General features: G+C 45.9%; 1 protein-coding gene across 6 annotated transcripts in view; it reads right to left on the bottom strand.

Annotated features, from left to right (window-relative positions):
* The window catches only part of FLVCR2 (FLVCR heme transporter 2), a 37590-nt gene extending 15585 nt beyond the window's left edge, over window positions 1-22005 (bottom strand). For 4 of the 6 annotated variants that reach the window (XR_004357495.1, XM_032690077.1, XM_032690079.1 and 1 more), the window contains exons 1-5: window positions 21399-21993; window positions 9379-9520; window positions 8042-8182; window positions 2980-3047; window positions 2095-2198 (exon numbers count right to left, since the gene is read on the bottom strand). Coding sequence is in view for 5 of the 6 variants with exons in the window: in XM_032690077.1 (XP_032545968.1) it covers window positions 2095-2198; window positions 2980-3047; window positions 8042-8182; window positions 9379-9520; window positions 21399-21914 (971 nt within the window). In the remaining variant the exon portion in view is untranslated. Of the gene's footprint in view, window positions 1-2094; window positions 2199-2979; window positions 3048-8041; window positions 8183-9378; window positions 9521-21398 lie in introns of all 6 variants that reach the window. The other 2 variants (XM_032690078.1, XM_032690075.1) reach the window with 2 other exon arrangements.
* Between the last annotated feature and the right edge of the window lie 412 nt (window positions 22006-22417).

The following is a 22417-nucleotide window of genomic DNA, read 5'->3' as shown; positions in this document are numbered from 1 at the left end:
TGCTCTTAACAAGCCATACCACCAGAAACAACCCTAGTTCTGGCACTGCTCACTCATCACTACGTAACTAATGTATTTATTTTTATTGACCAAATTTGTGCCTGCTAATTCCAAAAGCAAGAATGGTGCAGGGGCTGCTGCAGGGATTTGCCTGCCAAATAAGAGCAAGAATGAAAGGCCATTTGGTGCTCAAGCATGACAGATGGGGAAGGCCTGACTTAGCACAGCTTCACCCTTTCAAGGAACTGCTGATGGTACAGTAAAGATCAAACACACATGTAGAGCTCTGCAATTCCTTTTGTTATTAACCTTCCCCTGCTCCCCTCAATCACAGCTGGATCCCATTCATTTGCTTCTCTCTCTCTCCAAGCTGACTAAAAAAAGGACTTGATATCTCTTCTTCCTGATTTTCATGTGCTTACCACTTCATTCTTGACACTATCTCAGCAACGGAGGGAAGGGGGAGGGTACCTACCTAGAACATCTGGCATCTTGACAGTTTTTTTAAATAGACTTTTAAATGGGGCTAAATAAAGACTCTGTAGCACTCCGAAAAAAAAATTGCTAGTTTCACAGAATTCCATTTTGTGGGCTGCAGTGGAGAACAAATTCTTAGTAGTGTTTTTCCTCATCTAAGGCTAAATCTATCCCCAGATAGTCCCTGGGGTCTGTAGGATAAATTCCATGGGTGGCATAGTCCTATTTTTCTGCACTGTCAGCCAGCTCTGCCTACTTACGTGGTCCCTCCATGGAAGCAGGGGACATGGAACAAATACAGGATTTGTGGATTTTTCCCCTCACCCATTCTGCCAAATTTCAAGTCCCAGCTCTGCCTGGTGAGCGACAAAGCTCTTCAGGCTTCTGTGGCACAACCTACCCTCACTTACGGAGAATCAGGAAGATCATCCAGTCCCAGTTGAGGCTACCTTACCACTAGCCCTGGGCTGGAAAGAGACACAAGTTACATTGAATGGTTAGCCAGTGCAGTTCTAACAGTTCCAACAGTTGTGTTTCTATGTCCCAGGACTGACAAATGAGAACTCAGTGCCACACAACCATCTAGAAACAGCAACGATCAACCTGCCGGTCTTTGTATTAGTCATCTAGTCCTCTTTCCTATGACCCAGGAGTTCTCACCAACCATTCTTTCTTATTAGAGAAGCCAATTTTCTATCTATTTTTGATCCCTGTAGTTTACAGCTAGGGCCAGAAGCCACTTCAGAAGTTGCAAACCCACAGCTAGCCAGATTAAGCTAAGCTGTCTACAATGAGAATGTGCTTTTCTGGACCAAGACACCAGGTAGGATAATGGCAGTAGGACTCACCCAGATGAAAAGCTGCTGCAAAGAAAACAACTCCAAAAATGCCTTCAACTGCCTTCACCAGCACATCACCAGTAAAGCCCCGTCTCACCAACCTGCTCAGACAACAGGTTATAGCACAGTTCTCAAAGACAGCAGAGAAACCAAAAAGCTGATTACATGGACCCCAGTGTAAGACATGAGAGGCTCTCTACATCCCCTGGGATATCCTACAGAGGTCTGCCAATGAGATCTGAGTGCCTGAGGATTGGGAGCTGCAGGACAAGCAAAGACTTAACCGTCTCTTTGCATATGGCAGGGTATGATGGCCAGACCTGCCTTTCCAACCCGCCAGGCAGCAAACCCAGAATAATCCACCAGCAATCCCAGTAACCCTTATGCCTGCCCTAAATACAGCAACGCACCCTCACACAATGCCTCTGGGCACTGGATTCAATGTGCCTTTTATTAAGCTGGACAAAGATTCACAGAAGCTGGTTTGTAAGGGCTGAGAAATGGCCTGGTACTATCTTGATTCTTCTTGCACCAAGAACTCTCTCATCCCTGACAAAGCAGCTGCTGGGCCACCTCACCCTCTCCCTATGTTTCCCTAAGGCCACTGTATGGGCCCAGTACAGACTAACACACAGCTCCAAACTTCACTTTAGACTAACTGCATTTTGAAGAACCATATTTTCCCCTACAAATCCTCCCAAGGATTGTGCCCCCAGACTCGCACAGTATGGGGGAAGAGCACAGTCACCAGGGACACAAAGGCAAACAAGGGACTTACTTGTAGGTTTTGGTTCTGTCCAACCAGATGCCGGAGATCAGAGCCCCAACCGTCCCCGACACTATAATGGTGAGTCCAATCCTGCCAGCATTCACCTCCTCCCCCTGTGATGAGACACACACACACTCACACAAATGCAGGAGCTAAGTCATAGCCAACAAAAAGCAAAATGCAGAAAACCCAGAGAGGAAGAGACATCAAAGTTAGCCTCCCTACATGTTTTCTGCTGGTAAAACAATAACCAGAAGTACCCTTTGCAAGAACACTTTTGGGCCCACTATGAGCCAGTGCATTCTGGTCCAGTAAGAAAAGTAGTTTGGCACTTCTCTCTGAGCCAGCCCAGAGAAAAAGGTGTGCACTGGCCAGCATGAACAGATACTCTCAGAGGAGTCAGCATAAACCCTATGAAGCTTGCTCTCTGGTGTTAGGATTTGGGCCAGATTGACTAGGAAATATTAGGACCTACTATAAGGCAGCACAGAAAGGAGCTCTCTGGCATACAGCACCAGCAGTAAGCTCTACAGTAGCTCAGGTACTGAAGCACTTCACTCTTCTGCCACCAGAGCACCAGTGTGGGTAGCCCCCTGGAACAGATGTCCTAGCAGAAATCATAGTCAGGAACAAGGGGAGTGAGTTGCTGGAAGATTTTCTCAGAAGTAAACACTTTCATTCAGGGTGCAAAGGAGCTGTCTTTGCTAGAGCTCACTAGCTTTTGCATGGGGTGGTGTAAAGAGAAAAGGAACCAATGCTCTCTTTCCAGCCAGCCAGCGTGTGCCAGAGCCAGCCAGAAGTGCTGTAACATTGCATTTCTCACAGACTCTTCTTTGGCAGCCAGTGCTAGACAACAGCAAACATCAGAGGGCCACAAGGGTTGGATACACTTACTGGGTAGTGGTGGATCACCATGCGGTTCAGCAGAGTGGACAGGGCGTAGAAACAACCTACATTCAGACCTAAGAGGGGGATAAAAATGCAGCACATTCAGAGCCTGCTATTCTCCTGCTGGGTTGTGGAAAGGTAGAAAAGCAGAGAGAGGAATCTTTGGGAGCGTCAATCCAGTACAAGGCTGCAGAGTCTCAGGAGACTCAGCCAGAGTGGCTAGACATAGAATACTGAAAGAAATGCAGACATTCAGGCCTCAGCATGCAGGAGGAAGCACCCTGCAGTTTCAGGATGGTTCTTACCCTAGCAGCTAGAGGAAGGGCTGTGCACATTTCTGGTACTGAAAGGTCTTGCAACCTTTCCTCACATCCAGATGTGAGGAAGGGTCTCAACCCTTCCTCACATCCAGATCCATCTTTAGCACTGGAGTTTTCTCCTTTCCCCCCAGCCAAGTCAGAATACTAGAAAAGCACCTGCCTCAGCATCACACCTTTAACAAGGACCTGGGATTCAATTAACAACAGTGTCATTGACCTGAGCGTTTTCCTTCCAGAGAAGAGCCTGATAGCATTCTCCCTGCTGACAGCCAGTAAAAAAGTATTCTCTCCAAGCCAAGAAACAGAAGAAGGCAAGCAGAAACAGAGCCAATGGCGAAGCACAGACAGCACTACCCCCAGGCACCTGCTATGTGTGTGTCTGCATGGGAAAATCTTGCATTTTAAAAGATATCACTGAGGCCTGAAAAAAAACCAACCGTGAAAGTAATTGTATTTCTGAAAGGGAAGTTAGATTAACTGTTACAGACATCGGCCAGCTGGTGAAGGTTTCTCAGTATCACCCAAGGTGAGAATGAAACTGTTGGGGTGATACTGGTCAAGCCCCGTTCAGACACACTGCTTCAGCTTACATGCAACTCTCTTTGGTTAAATGCCTTCTCAAAAGGGCACAAAATCCAAGCGCTTTGCTAAGAGTAGGCAAGAACATACACACGTGCACTGAATCAGCAATACTGCAATGGCTACACTCTCACCTTGGGTGATACTGAGAAACCTTCACCAGGTGGATGAGGTCTGTAACAGTCAGCACAACTTTCTTCTCAGAAAGTCATTTACATTTGCAGTTAGTTTCTCTTCAAGGCTTCAGTGATCCTGAAGTAGGGGGGTGGGATGGGGGACACAGATTTCACCACTGCAGCTCACACATCTATGGGCTCCATAAGGAGGCATGGTTTTAAAAAGTCTGGCATAGGTGCCTGAAATCCTCACAGAACAGATATGTGTCAAGTTGCCACTTCCTACTTTTCCTCTTTCAGCCTCAGCTAAAAGCAGAAACTCACAATACATGATACAGAAGTGCAGTCTAGCAGGCAGAGCATTGACACAGGGAACAAACCCCTGAGCTCCCCTAACCCTGAAGTCCTCTAGCTCCCCTGATCCTTAAGTACTCAGCAATCCTGCGCCTAGCCCAGTCTTCCACTAAACACTGAATACCTGTTGCACTGCACAGCTCATGGAGCACTATGAGGAGCCACAAGATTGGCAGCTGAAGGGGACATTACACTTCCTTTACACACCATCTCTGACAACATTACAATTGATTGTGAGGGTGGTGAGGGACTGGAACAGATTGCCCAAAGAAGTTGTGGATGCCCCATCTCTGGAAGTGTTCAAGGCCACAATAGACAGGGTTCTGAGTAATCCAGTCTAGTGGAAGGTGTCCCTGCTCACGGCATGGGGGTTAGAACTAGATGATTGTTAAGGTCCCTTCCAACCCAAACCATCCTATGATTAAGCAAAGGTCACTCCCCAGTTTTATGGCACACATAACAGATGAAAACTCTCATTCAAGTGATCCTAAATAAGCCTGTGACAATGCTTCCTGCTCCAAAACCACATGTCAGAAGGTTACAGGAGAGGCTAGTAAGTTGAGTGACATGCTCTTCAGGCAGGAGGAATCTAGTCAATGCTTTCCAAGAGTTACTCGAGAAGGCTGGAAACTCCAGCAGAGCCAGCAGCCAGAGATGGGGGAGAACAGTTGGAGATCTCACAGCAAGGAGGCGCCCTCTAGCCTTGAAAGCTGTCTCTTTGAAACACTTTGCCGTAGCAAAACAGTTCTAGAGACCCTAATTCAGCTTCATCTTATCTCCACCTCTGGATCAGCCCACTCATTAGGAGACATCACAAACTGCAGTGCCAGGACATGGGAGTATGGCAGATCAGCACAGTCCCTTTGCTACTTCACTTCAAAGCTGGGCATGAACATAGACCAATCATTTGTGCACCTCTACTTCTCACCCAGCCAAGAGGACAGCAGCCTTGTGAAAATAGACAGATGCTGTTCTGGTAGTTGATGCTGTCAGTACAAAAGCTTCACAGCAGCTCTGTGATGCATATGATTTCCAAGACTGAGAAGGGCCCCTGCTTCCAAGCTGGGCAGAAAGTAATGTAGAGTTGGCAGCAACACTTGGCACCACAGTCAGGCAAAATATTCTAAGAATCAAGACAGTGTGCCAAATTTGCATATGCGAGGGTTGGCAAAAGCTGTAGGCACTTTATATGTCACAGCTGCTCCGTGAAGTTTCACCGAGAATTACAGCTGTTTGAATGCCCATAAAACAGGCAACGGTTGTTTCCAACAGGGCAGTGGCCATTTGCCCATGCAGATGAGGAAAATCAGAACTAGTAGCTGGGAGGAGGACATCTGAAGGTCCAGCCCCACCTGATTCATTAGCTAGTTACCATGGTTTGCTTGTAACGTGCTGTAGAATAGCATTTTTGAGACTTCACAATGTCTCCTCTATTTTATAGAGGCCAGAATGGGGAAGTTTATTGCCTATGGCTCCAAAAGGAGCCCTTATTAAGCCTCAGACTAGAACCCAGGTCTTCTGTAGGTAAGCAGCCTATTGCTTACATGCCAGACTCCTGGTTTTCTTGTCTTCACTCATGTAAGCCTCCAGGACAATGGTTCCTTATGCAGATCTTGCTGCCCTGCCTCCTCCTCACTGCCCCGTCACCTTTCCAAACCTTGATGCTTTGAGACTGTCTCACCACTCCTACTTTACCAGCCTTTACCACCCTTTCCTGCCTACTGCCTCCCAGTAGCAATATGCTCTCGAATGCAGAGCCCAACTCAATAAACTCGGACATTTCTTAATGTCCATTCCATGCTATGCCTCAGCTTCATGGAAGCAATGTCAGCAGCCTGGAGAAAAGGCTATCTGAGGGCTTTCCTCAAAAACAGTTCGCTAGTACTGGCACAGAGGCAGCGGCACCAATGTTTCCAGCACTGCAAGTCTTACCACAGGAAAGGAGTTGACAGCTGTTAGTAATATCAAGGCCTTAGAGGTCTGCAGACCTGTTCTGACCTGGCATCATGGAAGGGTCCCCATTCTTTCTACAGCCAGGGGAGATGAAAAAGCAGCAGGTATCCCCCTCCCTCCCCTGGCATACGCTATGTTAACACAAAAGCTGAGAGGCTGCAGGTATCTTTGTGTTAGCTAGGCAGGATGATTCAGTTGCACTCATGTGGCTGCAGATGTCTTAAATCTTGGCCAACATAACTTTTGACTTAAGTAGGAAAAACTGTCCCCATTTTAAAGCCAGAGAAGTTTAAAAAAAAGTTTCACTGCATAGTTCCCTCTCTGAGCAACAGTCACCATCTCAAGTCAAGCTGTAGATTGACATGACACTGACACAAAGAGGAACAGAATAAATGCACAGACCAGCAGGAAGAAAAAATAAATTATGAGCCACTGAAACAGCTTTTCCACATTCCACATTCCCAGAAGGGAATTATCCTCCTAAACATGTTCTTCTGTACTGAGACCCCTCCTCTCTCCTCTAGGACTTGTTTACGCCTATTAAAATAAATGCTTTCACCTTCTGTTTCCCTGAAGCCTAATTGCGTACTGTGCAGATGACACAATCCAACTTTAGACACAGTCTGCCTGACAGTTTTTTCTGTCTTCACTTTCTGAGAGGGCATTGTGTGCTATGGGGGAAAAAAAGAAAAGCCAAAACAAGCAGCTGCAATGCAAACCAGTGGAGTTTAAGAGCAATCTGAGAGGGGCATTTCTAAAAGTCTATTGCACTGAGAAGGAAAGAAGCATATAATTCAACAACCCCAAAGACCATTAGCACCCTCAGAAGGTACAAAGCCACTGTCTCATTCTCTCCAACCTGGTTACTCATCCGCCAGGTCCTTCAGATACAATTGCTGGCATAATGGTAGAACTTTCAGCAATATTTAACTTTCTACCTGAGGAGCTTCCATAGCAAGATGGTAGGAAGAGAAAGGACACAACTCCCTGCAGACTAGCTGGCTACAGTATAACTTATTATGCAGCCAGGCAGAGACTACAATGGCCTTTCTGCTAAAGAGAAAAACACTGTTCCATATGCCAATTCAGCATCAGGGAATAGATTCAACACAGCACATTGCCCTCAGAGAAACAGACTGAGACTGCTAAAGAGAAGCAAGCAGCAAATTCAGAGTGCCAGGACAGATGGCATAAGAAGATGTTCTCCAGCCTTTTCTTCTATTTGTTTCACAGGGACTGCCTAGGAAGCTGACGAAGTCTGCACATCTGCATAGTCCACATGACCTCTACTGGGATGCCCGGCAGTCATACCCTTGCCTTGGGAAATGACTTTCACTCAGTCCTGTAACGTGCACTTAGACACTCCAATATACTTCTTAGGTAAGCACTTAGATTGGCTCATTGCAAGTAACTGAGTGACTAGGAAAAAAGAACAGGTTAAGGAAAAAAGAACAGGATAAGGAATAAAGAACAGGATAAAGAAATCCCCTGAACAAAAAACAGTCAAAGTCTGGGAGAACAGTAGTGGGGGTATATTGTGCTCTGTGTACTTGCCTTGCTTGTATTCTTCCCTAGGCATTTGCTTGTAACTACTGCTAAGAGTACTGGGCTATCAGGATTCCTAGTTTGTGGCAAGACAGCAATCTTCATGCTCCCCTAAAACAACTCTGGCCAGTTACTGATCCAGCAGAGCACAGAGAGGGAGGGAGGAGTGATAAGTGCACAAGGAGAAAGGCCAGACCTTACCGTAAGTGACCATAAGGAGCAAAAAGTTGGCATTGTGGAGCAGACGGAGGATTGATTGCACGTAGGAATATTCTGCTGTTGGTCTTGACTGGATCAAGGCCTGAGCTCGGCTTGGAGGGTTCTGGGGCTTCTCCTTGAAGACTGAAATCAGACACAAAGTATACCTGTTTGTAATGGTGTCATCAGGGGCCCTGAGCACACACTGTGGGTAGAGCCATTTGAGGGATGGCAGAGAGACTAGTAAAACCAAGTGTACAAAACACACCAGTGTCCTTAAGCTTTGATCTTCATGCATGAACTCATCCAGGAACAGGAGAGAACAGGCTCTCTCCAACACTAACTCCTCCCACTAGGAAAACGCCTTGCATTTCATTCCTTTGTCTTCAGAAGGATGATCAGCCAGCTGCTAAAATATTATGTGGATTTACAAATGCCAAAGCAGATTAGGAAAAGTCAGATAGCAAAGATGGCCTCTGAAGTGTCCAGTGCCTGGTGAGCAATGACCTATGTATGCCAGGTTTTATTTCAGGCCTGGCACTTTTTAGGCTGGCCAAGTCATCTGCTGTCCCTTACTAGCATTAGTGTCCAGAATTGCCAGTTGCAGGCAATTCTGCTGTGCCAGGTGCTAGACAGCCATTCTTGTACCTTGTCTATTCCCTGCCCCAGATTCTTTGAAGTCTACATCTGATTCAGCCATCAGCAACATGAACAAACTGGCAAGAGGAGCCTATCCAAAAAATTCCATGGAGTTCAGTAGACGTCTGCTCTCCAGTGAGCATGTCAGTCTTTCATGCTAAAGATTTGGCTTCTACTTCATGGATTAAGCATGAAGTAGGAGAATTGCACCTCTGGTCTCCTGCTACTGCCGTCAGTGCTTCCTTCTATCCACTCATAACTAGTTACCTTTTTTTCTCTTAGGAACAGCTTGTTCCTGTGATGCCATATAACCTGCCTCTTTCTCTCTACCCTGAGGAGGTCATCAGGTCCAAGGCACAACCCAAGGCCCAACACTCTGTTTGCAGGGAAGATGACTGAGAAACTTGGAAGACTTCTGTTGGCTTTTAAAGGACTTACTCATGCCAGGATTTTATTAAGCAGGCAAAGGATGAAATGAACAATTTGGCAAGCTCATTCACAACCTCTTATACTCCCCTTCACATGTGCAGTTCATCAAGGACTTGAAGCAGCAAGATGGGGTATTGCATGACCCTGTCAGCTGCATGCTGCATCACCAGATGACCTTCCCCACCCATTTCCTGGCACACAGCCCCCCCACCCCCCACAGGCTGATCTTCTTAGTCCCACCTGGTTTCCTGTGCATGCTCCCACCTCCTTACCTAGGATGACCAGGATGAATAGGGCTGATGCCACACCTGCAGTCATGAAGAACATGATGCTGATGTGGTAGGCCAGCTTCTCCACATCCTCCACATTAGGAATCAGAACCGGAGGGACTAGAAAGCCCACAGCAATACCAAGCTGAGCAAAAGAGAGAGGGGATAAACAGAGGCATGACATGAAACCACAACACTGCCACCACCCTATAGCTCAGTAAAGTCTCAACTGAGCCTAATCCGATTTCACAACCGAGATGAAAACCTTCCTTACCACCCAAAAATTAAGAGATAAAGCCAGCTACCCTTTGCAATTAGGCCATAAGAGAGGTTCCCCCACTACACTTCCAACTGTCAGGATATTCAAGGCAAAGTTTTACAATAGAATTGAGCAGAATGAATACTTGCCTCCATTGAAATGGAGGTCTTGCTTCCCCTGACCTCCCCCATGCATGTATGTTCCTGTCCATACACACATCCCACTCCTTACCTTGCACCTGCTCTGATGCTGGTCGCATTACCCGGTAATCCAATTTTGCTCATTAAAAATGGCAGAAAACAAGACCATCAAAACCCACCACAATTTTTACTAGGTTAGTGAGTTGAAACAATTTATTTTCCAACCAGACAAGCGCAAGGAGAAAGGGCCAAGAGAGAAACCTGCCCACTCATAATAAATGAGATATTAATCTGGCTTAGTCACTTTATGACACTGTTACAAATGAGCACCCTCCCAAGACTCACCCTATGACCACCAGGAGAACCTAGGAAAACAACAAGGTTGAAATCAAAAGAAGCGCTGACAGCACGTATCCTACGCACTGAGGTTGCTTTTGTGATGGGGCTTGGCAACTGACCCTGGTAAAATGCTCTGAAGGGCTACAAGAAGAAACCCCTACAGTTACAGTCCCTACTGTGCCAAAAGCCCCTCATATGTTCAGCTGAGAAGCTCCTGCAGTGGCAGCATGCAGCCTGGTGAAGACGTTAGGCCTTTTAACTCCACAGCTGTTTCTTCAGTTCAGCAACAAAGTGATGCAGCACCACGGGCTTTGCCACACACTTTGCAATGAGAGCAACTGACAGTGGCACAAACCTTCAGTGCCACCCTCAAATGGAAGAGAAGAAATCACTGCTTCAGTGCTTAGGAGTACACTCTTCTTTTCATAAAGTGGGAGCCAAAGTGCACTCAGCATATTCATGAGTACTCTAAACTGCAGAGGAGCCTACAAAAGCCATTTTCCCCCCACTCCTTGAGTTACACTGTTTGTGCCTGTATTTCAATCACCATTTGGTTTCCAAGGACTGTGTATTTACCTGTCCCCCCGACTCTTCCCAAGCATTTGCAGGCATCTTGGTCATCTGAAAAAGAGGCATGCTAAAGCTCAACTCCCACTTGCTCTCAAGGCTCTGCACACTCACCCATGTTTGGGGAAAAAACATTTTTTTGTTGTTTAGCAACACCCTCACTTAGCAACACAGGCCTGATTTAGGCCTATATTTGCTGTTGTGGACAGTGACCAGGCACACACAAGAGCATTCAAAAATTGGAAGGACTGAGAAGGCATACAAGAAAGAGATACCAGGTGGCCATGCAGCCATTCTCATTCTTGCTTGAAACAGAGATTTCCAATCTCTTTTGCAGGCTACACTATTTGCCTAGAGGCAGGAAAGCACTGACAGCAGCAGCATAGTGCTAACTGAACCAAGACTGAATAGCAGCTTAAAAAAACAGTGGTTATTCATCCTACACCAATATAACCTCTATAAAGCCACTGAACTCATCACACTATGAGTAAATGAGGATATAGTCAAAAGTCCACTGCATTTAGTGTTTCCTTATGGGAAACATTAGATTGATAGGAATCAATTAGCAGAACCATGAGTCATTGTTCCAGAGCAACGGACTGGAGAGGATGCTGTTTATGCCTCACAGCCAACTGAACAGCAACAAGACAGCCCCACTAGCCAACTGCTTCCCTAAAGAATTATTCTGCAGTGCTCAATGTATTCACAGTCACTGGAAAAGGTCTGTGACTCTACAGGTATAGAAAGCAAGGACTAAGAAAGGCGAGTACTATGCTGCCCATAAATCACAACAAAGCACATAAGCTACACAGATCAGATGTCCCAAGAGCCCTGTAACCCAGGCATGAGCTCAGACATGTTGCCCAGGTTGCCTTCTAGCAAAACCTCCTCATGCTTTCTGCATCCTTTTTCTGTCATATCTCCATGTTTCTCAAATGCCTCATTTTAGAAGGCCCACTCACTAGCCAGGATAAAAATCTCAGACCAAATACATTTCAGTTCCCATATCTGACAGTTGAGATAAAAATCAGCTTGTGCCATCCAGCCCAAGAAAACTCTCCACAAAATTCCTACTCCTTCATCCAGCTGGTGGATTTTTGAGACAGGAAGAACACTTATGTTTCAAACAGAGATATCTGCTACCCTCGGACACCCTATTTAGCTTACAAACAAGTAATTTTCAACCATGTCTGGCCAAACTTCTCCTGTATCAAACAGTATGCCCTCCACTGGGACCTGGAATAGCCTGGGTAAGGATCAGCAACAGATACCTGTGCTAAATTCATTCTTGGTGCTGGGACATTGCAGGGAGCCAGGGGGGATAGCCACCAAGAGATTACAGATGTGCCCCATCAGTTCAGGGTACTGTCAGGAATGAGAACACTTGAGCCTTGGTTACATGGACTGAAGACAGACGCAAGTTGTGCCATCAAGTCAAGCTTGGATTGAAAGAGCTCAGGAGGAAACTTAAACCATTAGGAAGGATAAACCTTCCTAACACCCACACAGCATAGATAGCCCCTGACACAGGACTAAACTTGCCAGAGCTCAGCTTTTTTCAGACATGGTCTATCCTCAGCCTCTCATCGCAGCGAGTCAGGCCAGCTCTCCTCCTCTGCACTGCCCACTATCAGTGAGCACAACTATCAGCTGGCTTAGAGGCTTCAAGCTCTGATCCTCCTCAGATTGCATGCCTCCCCTCCTCTGCACAAGCCTGCAGCTGCACAGAAAGAGTAACTGCATTAAACACAGAAGCTCACAGAGGGCAAAAGTCTGCTTGTCTCTGCAGTGCATTTATTTTGCTCTGCTTGTGGCCAAGTGCAGGCCTGTGGCTCTGGTGTGCATGGTCAGCCCAGGACAGAGCCACCCTGGGCTTCACTCCTATCTCCGTAGCATTCCCAAAGGTTCAACCTTAGAGGAAGAGACTCTCAACATAGCTCCTTTCCATTCAAGGGAAGAGTCCTATTGCCTTTTACATACCAGGTCTCACATGTTCCCTACACCCTTTAACAAATAAGGTCTATAAACACTTTTCCGGAAATTGATCCTTTGTCTTACCACTGTTTAATTCTTGGAAGAACTAGGCTGGATTCCTGTGCTACATGCTTCTTGGCCTACTTCTCTCTGCAATCACACGCTAGCCACATTAGCTGCTGAACAGCAGCTAAACAACAACAGGAGAGGAGGGGAGATCATGCTTTATTCTGACTTTTGACATAAGTTTCTCCAGGACCACAGCTGAAATGCAATCTTTTCTGGTCTCCCTCTAGCTGTTCCTTCCTGAAAAAGGATCTATCTGATATACCTAGCAGAGAAAGTATTCAGTGTCTGTTGTGCAAACTGTTCAGAAATCCTTTACTGGGAGGTCCTACAGTCATAATTTACCCAATGTGACACAGACTTAGTATTTTTGGACACTACTTGTTGCCTTTTCAGAAGACCTGAACAATTTTTCTAACTATAAATGGATGTTTTGTCCTCTCCCTTCTCTTTCCAAAAGAAAGGAATCACTTTTATCCATTAAGAGTTCATTATATCTTTGGTAGTAGAATGAACAAAAAAATCACAGCAATAGGAACTACATTTTATATTTCAGAGCAACTGATGCTATTAATTCTGTGACGATGAATCTCTCTGACCTGGCCAAAACTGAAGATTTCCTGAAGGATACTCACAAACCCTGGATTAGTCATACCATTTTTACCAATGAAGACAAGCTCTCAACAATATGAAGAATATTATACTGCACATATTTTACCTTTCACGAGGAGATTTTTAGCCTGGTTCTCAGCAGACCAATACCCGCACCACCGTCAGCCCACAGACAACACTGTAACCGATTAACCAGAAAATTCAAAAGATAACTTAGAAAGAGAAAAATAACTTTTCTCCCTTCTCCACACCTTTCACATGAGGGAAAATAAAGCAATGTAAAACTAAGGTTGGTTCTGCAACAATCTGTTCTACTCTTCTTACAAAGACCATCAGTCATAAGGGATCATAATACAGTCCTTCTTACCAGCATTTCCAACCTTTATATAGGCAAAAAGGAGTCCAAGACCTATAGAGATAGGCTCCAGTTCCCAAAATTTGGCACATCACTCAACATCCTCACACTCAAAACCCCCAGGACTGCCCTGATCTCCAAGGATCTCTCTTCAGGAACCAGGCTGCTGGCACTTTATTTTAAAAAGGCTTTGGGGTAACTTTTAAACAGACTACCAGGAAATCAACAATGACAACAGAGTGCATTGTTCAGACGACTTTTTATTTAAAGGCTGGTTAAAGACAGAAGGAATGTATTTCCTACCTGAATTTTGTCAAGGACCAGTCACAACAACATCATATTCGAGATTCAAGTGTATACAAGAATAGGCAACAAAACGAAGAGCAAGTAGCTAAGAAGATGGTACAAATGTACCCAAAGTCTTGAAATGGAAAATGAGATCTCTTAAGTTTAGGTGATTGTATACTCAAAGTCTACTGAAGGAAGATAATCAGCGGTATATCTGCATAAAATCTGTAAATGAATGATCAATGGAAGAGTGGAGGGCAGGAGGTGGACCTCCACCTCAAAAAAAACTAAGAATCAGCAACAAGAATTCAAAAGCCCTATAAAATTCCATAAGTACAGATGTTGACAGAGGAGACCACCAAACCCAGAAGGTCAATTAAAATGTTAAAAGATAGAAAGAGAGAGATGCTGCAAAAGCAAAAAATATACAACAGTAAGAAATTTCGACAATGCCCTTGCAAGCTAAATAAGTGTCATGACAGGGATGATGCAGAGACTGCAATTTTTGGATTCCATAAATACTCTTTTCTGAGGAGAACTTATAAGAGGCAGCACAATTTGTGATTTAGACCTAGAGCAGCACAGTGTGACTACAATCAATATCACAGAATGGTTCTGCGCTGCACTCAAATTCAGCTTCCTTGCAGCAGTGACAAAAAAAACCACCCTCCAAAGCACTATGGCAATATATAACTCACAAGAGGAAGCTGCCTAAGAGGAAAGAAGTGTGTTAAAAGGCAATTAAAAAAAAAAGCCTAAAAATTAAATGCTTGCAAGTGGCATTCAGACTGTGCAAAGACACTGCATCAGAGGCTCATTGTAAGCCTAAAGCATATTAGCAAAATATTTTAGAACAGAATAAAAGAACTACAGTTAAGTAAAAAACAAAAATTAAAAAACCAAAACCACAAGCAAACCAAAAAAACCAAGAACATAACCTAAATCAAAAACTGAATCTTATTCCTTCAAGCAAAGAAAAGTGGCAGCAAGCTGGACTGGTCTGACATAAACCCATAATTAAACCAAAAAAGCCAGCAGAACAACTTTACAAACCAAGTTGAAACTCTTCAAACACAACAAAATCAGAAAACATGACAGGTCTGTAGGGCCAAAAAATGATCGCTGGGGAAGGAGAACATTCAAGAAAGAGAAGGTCTTGGGCCAGCATTCATGACATGATATTTACTGGAGGTTTCCACATCAACAGAACCTCTTCACATAGCAAAAGTCAGAAGCATTATGAGTGGAAGACATTAAACAATTTATTTCAACTAATTTCTTCTACAAAGCATCAGGACTACCTGGTATTCATCCAGGAGTTCAAAAGAACAAGTCAGAAAATCCACACCACTCACACACAAACACACCAAACTACTCTGTTACCAGATATTCAAATCAGGAACGGAGGAAGGGAAAGTGATGGGAATTTTTAAGAGGCCTAGCACAGGTAGGAGTCCCAGGAAAGCCCAAGGCCAACAGCCTGCTGGTTTGGCCAACTGGACAGAAACTGCAGCAATCAAAAGATCTTAAGATTATGCACTGATAAACACCAATCCAACAGGCTTTTCAGACGCCATGATTTCAACACAGTCTTAGCAAGTTTCCAAGACAAGACTTTGGAGAGTTAGGAGGATACACTCCACATCACACTTAGATCACCCCTGGATTCACCCAGGGAGGCCATTTGAGGAGAAGCCTATTCTAGAGCTCCAGAGCCTATTCCACAGACTCTTCCTCTACTCTTGTCTGTGTATCAAAGCTCTCTGCCTTATGGTGCTCCCTCCTTTTCTAACTACGGGTGCCTCCCACGCTGTAACCATGACATTTCACAGGAAGAGCTGAACTTTCGGACCCTACAACTCATGTATCGCAATGCGCAGAGAACAGCCAGCCACCCGCTTCTCACAGCCCGTGATTCCAATTGCACATCGACTTCCCGATACTTTGCTAAGAGCACAAGTCTCAGCTGCCTTTCTATACAAAAGGCTGCAGTAGAACTGAAAACACACAACTGAGGAGCTATTTAAAGCGGGAGATGCCAGTTCCTACCAGTATACTTTTGTATGGATTGCTGCCCATAATATGCTTCTTCCATACCACTGAGAGCAAAATTAAAAGAGACTGTTGAAATCCAGATAGTCAGGAAGTCAATGTACATATTTGCACAGCTTGTATTTGCACAGTTTAGACAAATTTCTTGAAGTGTTTTAAGAAGCAGAAAGGACCCAAGTTGTGAAAGGAAAAATTGTAATCTAGCCTTGTGATGAGATAAGATAGGTCTTAGGCTCTTTTTACTCTCCCATTGATGTGGAAGACAATTTTTTTCAAACTTGTCTGAAGTTTGCACAACCAAAGCTCTTCTGTAAGCAAAGCAAACTCCCTTCCTCATCACACTTCTGCTTCTGTGGCATCATCTCATAATGCTTAATATGATGCAATACTGCACAGTGACCTATGCAAGTCATTCAGGGCCTGTCAGCCTTGAATGCACTTTCCCCCACTTTGCAGGGAAATAAACAAAATACAGGAAAAAAAGCAGCAGTAGACGAGAGAGAACAAAGTAGAGACAGGTTTCAGCTCTGACAACTACCTCAGTTGCTGCTGGAACCCTCAGCGAGAATATAATACTTTGGTCAAGGACCTACTACAGTCACGGAATACAGCCAGTCCCAAGGATCCCTCAGGGCAGGTGCTGAGGGTGCCATAGGGCAGGCCCTCCCAGCAGAAACACTGCAGGCATTCATTTAAACTCGCATGCAGAACTTCACCCAAAACCCAACGCTTTGATGAGGGAGAAGGGGGAGCTGGCTTTGGTGTATGGCTGGGAAGAGAGCACCAGATGAAACGGGTAGAAAAAAGTTCATTTCAGGCTCCCATGTCCATTTATAGAAAGCCACATTGCTATTTGGTCAGCACACCCTCCCACAATGAGCCACATCCAGGACCTTGGAGAGTTGGCCACGTTGCACTCCTTGTGACCCAAGTGTTCTGATCCACCGCGCCCTTCTTTACAGAGGGAGAAAGGAGACAGGGCTGGAGAATGTCAACCATTAACTACTGCCACTACAAGCTCCTCTCTGTTCCTTGCTAAAATCTTCTCTATTCTAATAGTTAAAACTCTGGGAGATACAGGGCCAAGCTACAGAGGACAGTGAGGCAGATCACCACCTGCCTGTATTTCTAACAGGGATCAAATCTCATCTGTAGGGATGGGGAGCCTTCAGCAGATACAGAACAGCCAAAGAAATCTAGAAGTAAACTCGAGACTGGAAGACAAGAATTCCATAGGACATGCTCCATTTCCACAATGCTTCTTAGACTTTTGGATACTGCCTTCCCTGAAGGACAAAAGGTACAGAACAGAGTTATCAGGGAGGCATCAAACAAGCACATGCTCAGCAAAAACAGCACTGCAGGCTCACCAGCACAAAAGCAATGGCCATTCACATGTTGCAGACCAATTACACAGGAAAACCCACCCTACCCTTTACCCCAGGCAGATTCTTTCCCCTAATTCAGAATAAAAGAAAAGGACTCATCAGAAGTGAAAGAGGGAGCATCTCCCTGAATTTCATTCACAGCTTATCATCCAGTTTGTCCACTTCAAAAGCCACCACCTAATCACTGCTAGAGTGGCATTCCCAGCAGGCTGCAGATATCACCTAAAAGCTCTGTCTCAGGTCATTTCTGTTATGGAAGCCCTAAACCTCTGAACTCACATAGTAGCTGCATCAGAATAGGGACAGACCTAAAGATCAATAAGGTGCTACATCATTTTCCCCCAGAGGCAGAACTTAATATGAGGCTGAAGTTTTCTTTCCTTGAAAACCACATCACCACCTTCTATCACCCTGCTTAAAAAAAAAAAAAAAAAAAAAAAAGGCAAAATCACTGCAAAAAAATCATTTAACACCCCCACATCTTTACTCCCACCAGCTGCTTATTTCTCTCTGTCAAAACAGCAAGAACCAGGAACAAGGTCTCCCTCAATAGAAACAAACCCCAACACTGGTGGTAAAGCAATATAAATTCAAACCCATAAATGTTCTTTCTTTGTCCATGTGCAGCACAGTTATACACTTCTCTGCATGCTGCCCATGTCCCTTGCCCATCAAGTGACAACGTGGAGATGAACTAGTAAGAGACAGATACGCCTAGAACAGTAGGCACAGCAGTCCAGTACGCACTATGGCAGCTGAAGAAGAGAACTAGTACCCAGCCATCAGACTCCAGCTTATAAATTTTAAAAAGCCATGAGAATTTAACTTGTTATTTAAACATCCCCACCACTGCATCAGTTCTGTCATGCCACAGCACCATGTGCATCCTCATCGCCAAAAGACAGAAGAGCAAGTGTGCTAAAGGAAGGAGCAAGATCTGCTGTTCCAATAAGCACATACAACCAAATGCTATTACCTCAGGAAAGCATTTCTTCCCACTGCGGTCATGTCACCAGAGAGAATGAGAGGACAATCTCTCTCCAGTGTAGATGTTAGAAGTCTGTTCAGAGCTCTCAGGCTGGTCTGAACCAGGAACTGGAACCAGCTGATGAATCAATACAGCCAAATGGAAGCATGGCCTTACACAAACAGCCCTCCCCTACCCGCCTCTTGTGTGGGGGGCTTCATGCGGACATCCAGCACCGAGCTCTTCCACAAGTAACACTGCTGACATAGCAGGCACACTGCTACTGATGGCTGTATTTCAGAAGCATGTCAGACAAATTCCTCCCAATATTCAAACAAATCTGAAGGACATTAATGAACTTTCTGTAACACTTCTGCTTATTTACCCCAGAACTTAAGCCTGAGCATGACTCCCCATATAGATTTTTCCTAGTCTTTCAAGCACTGAGAAGTAATATTTTAATAACACTACTATAATAATGCCAAAGCATACAACATGCAAACTCCATTCTATACTTACCCTTACATGAACTTGAAGGAGAAAGGAAAAAGGAATAGAAAAACATCTGTGTATCTTCTTGTTAGATCGCAAAAAAGTAAAATGCCAAGAAAATCAGCAGTGGGTAAACAAGTGAATGTGATCACCTCCTCCACAGATGTTCTAGAAGCTCTCCAGCACGTATTCAAGTGTGCTTAATCTAACCTTTCTTTCCACTTCAGATATCACAGCCAACACATGGCCAGAAACAAGTGAGGTGATTCTAATACCCTACTAGGGATTGTTTGGTTTTTTAAAGGATTTTTAACACCTGGTCTGATTGATTCAATGATTTACTATTCAGGGCTAACTTTGAACCTAAAGACTACCATCACTCAGCAAACAACGTCCTGAGGGCCTCGGCAGACCCAGATGAGCCAGCAGGTAGGGCAGCACCGCTGAAGCACAGCCTAAGGCCAAGAGGGCAGAAGCAGAAAGAGGGCAGGTATAGCAAATAAAGAAGCAGTGACACTGTCCCACTTCTTCATGTAGTCACTTGCAGTTCTTGATGGAGAGAGACAACAGTGCTTGTTATTCAGTAATAATAATAATAATTAAACTAAGCAACATGGCAAGGAAAGGAAAACCATATAGTTGTAGAGGACTGAGCATACTTGCCATACTCACATACTGCAATTACAAAACCACTCTATTATACTCTTTGCCAACGCTCCCTAACACACACTCTTTAACTGCAGTCAGGAAAACTGGATGCCTCTATTTCTTCCCACTGCCCGACATCATCAGTAAACAAAATAGCTACTTTTCACTCACTGTGATTCTGCATCTCAGGACCCTTGACTATGGGAATTAATAGGTCTTTCCTATGGAGTATGCTCCATAAGAGGAAAGTCTGAGCTTACAAAGAAAAGACTGTGTACTGAACTGAAGTCTCACTGTCATGTCAGTTCAACTGCCAGAGCAGTGTGGGGCACCAAAAGTGTAGCCAAAGTTTGCTTTTCACAACCGTTATGCTAAGTTGCTTCTTTTAGGATGATGAGGATTCCACACAGGCATATAGTACAGGCTGACAGCTTCACTGTTTAGATTTCTTATGCACACTGTTGAGTAATTCCACCTGAATAATTTTTAAAAAGTCTGACAGCAAAACACTGAGTTACTTATTTGCTAATGCCAAGTTAGATGCCTTCCACTCTAAAGATTCATTTAAAAACACATAAAACCCAGCCCGCTAGAATGGGTGATAAGAGCAAAAAGGAAAGCTTAGATGCATTCAGAGAAAGATAAATATGGTTTCTCTTTTCAAAATGTAAAGAAAGCAGTCTCCTTAATTCCCTAGTGGTGTTCTGCAACCTTCAGTCCAAGCATTCACCTCTTTTTCCCTCAGCAGTATTTAAATAAATACAGAAACACAGGAAGAAGCCTGCATTAGAAGCTACCAGAACTGCAAACCATTCAAATCTGAATGGCAGCCACTCGCAGGCTGAATGGTCCAGGGTGATGCACAGAGTCACGCGCAGAGGAGTACCTAGGTATCAAAGCAAGGGGAACAGGTCCAGTGCATCAGCTAATGACAGGTTCTGCTTCCCTCTTCTTCATGTCAGGGCTGCAGAGCCACATTCATTCTACTTATGCCCCATTGCATCAGTACTGGCCTATCTGCTTCGTTCAACTGGTATGATCGCGTGTTTCAGTGCAAGGGTCAAGAAGCTATTTTCCTGATCCTTTTAAAGCTGTGTAAAAATGTATCTCCTCTGAGCTCTAGCTGGCTACAAGAAAAGACAGTCACAGCTTGAGCAAGTGTGGGTCATGGGCCGCCCTGACCCATGCTGATGCAAGAGTGCTTGGGGAACTGACCTCACACTAGCCTGATGGAACTTTTCTTTTTTTCAAAGCAACTGCTTTGAAAAAGCAGTGGACCTGTATCTACTTCTAAGAGGTATGAAAGTGCTAAAGTCCTTTTCCTCCAGGGCTCAGTGACAAATATGGTTTTCAGCAGACAGATAATCTCCTTTGCCCCATCCAGTTGTCAGCAGGAAGAGGATATTGCAGTGTCAAGTCCAAAGGCAACTGCAAATCCGAGGTTGGAAGGACACTGCCTAAAGCATGTTTCTCAGCACTGTGCATTTCCCTCCAGCCCATCCATGGTTTTACTAAATCACAACCCTGGACTGGAAATTCACAAACATTGGAAGAGGAGAGCACTGGAGAAGACCCTGAGTCAAACATCTCTCAAATCCGGAATAATATCCAACCCCCCTGCTGCCCCAAACTTTGTAGACTTAGGTCCCACTTGCCTCTGTTGTCAGCATCAGCCCACAGCGGCATCCTTCCAGGTACCAGCTGCATTTCCCAGCGGGAATTTCCGGTAAGTGCCTCTTATCACTGCTGCTGCCCTCCTGGCCCTGTGCATCTCTTCCCCCTCCCTGGTTCTCCTCCTTAGCACTCCCAGTCTCCCAACAGGTGGGTGACAGCCGGCCCCACATGCCTGGCCAGCCGAGGAGCAGATGCCCATTACCTGGTTCCCAAAGACCGCGATGGAGCAGGCGGTGGAGACTTCGTGGGAGCCAAACCAGACAGAGGCGATGCGCGAGGGCATGCCCAGGATGAAGACCTGGGCCAGGGCACAGATGACCTGCCCCAGGACGGTGACGGGGAAGAGATGCGGCTTCATGCTGCCCAGCTTCACCCAGGCGCCCACAGCATTCAGGGCCGAGCCAGCCAGGGCGACGAGGCGCAGCCCCCTCTTGTCCAGCAGCCAAGCGACAGGGAAGAGCAGGGGGATGTAGACGAGCATGTAGCTCATGGAGAGCCAGTCGATGGCGAAGGCGCTCACGTCGTAGAAGCGCACGAAGACGTTGTTGATGCTGCCGTACTGGATCCACTGGAAGGCGTTGCACAGGGAGTAGCTGCTGAAGAGTAGCAGCACGGCCCAGCGACGCCGGGACAGCTGCACCTCGGCGGGGGCAGCAGCAGCAGCCCCTCCCCCCGCAGCCGACTGACTCCGTGCCCCGGCGGGCTCCTGCAGCACCATGCCGGCACTGCAGGCCGCCCTCGGCTCGGCTCGGCTCAGGTCCCCGCCGATACTACCTGACCCGGCCACCCCCGCCGGGCTCACTGGCGGCCGCCGCACTGGGAGGCGCCGGCGCCCCCGCCCAGCCCGGCCCGGCCCGGCCCTCCCCGCCCACCGCCCCGCCCTGCCGCGGGGACGGGAAGGGCCCGGGCCGCCCGGGAGGGCACGGACAGACCTCCCGTCACTGCCCAGCCCCGCCGAGCGGCCGCCCTGGCGTTCCAAGGGCCTGGGGCACGAGAGGCTGCAGCCGGCAGTGATGAACGGGCTGACCAGAACTGTGTCCTCGGGGAGGCTGTGAGTGGCCCGACCCTGCCAGAGATGCCAGGGTGGAGTCCTGGAGCAGGAACCGGTTTGGGTTTCGTTTGGGTTGGCCTCTGGTTGTTTTTTTCGTGACATGGCACACTAGAGAGTGAAAACATCCAGTGAAGTGAAAATTAAAACATCCCAACCCAACTGAAGCAAAA

This window comes from Chiroxiphia lanceolata, chromosome 6, assembly GCF_009829145.1.
Source record: "Chiroxiphia lanceolata isolate bChiLan1 chromosome 6, bChiLan1.pri, whole genome shotgun sequence".
In the NCBI taxonomy this organism is placed as follows: Eukaryota; Metazoa; Chordata; class Aves; order Passeriformes; family Pipridae; genus Chiroxiphia; species Chiroxiphia lanceolata.
Note: the sequence above shows the minus strand (reverse complement) of the source record. Positions and strands in the feature narration are given on the sequence as shown.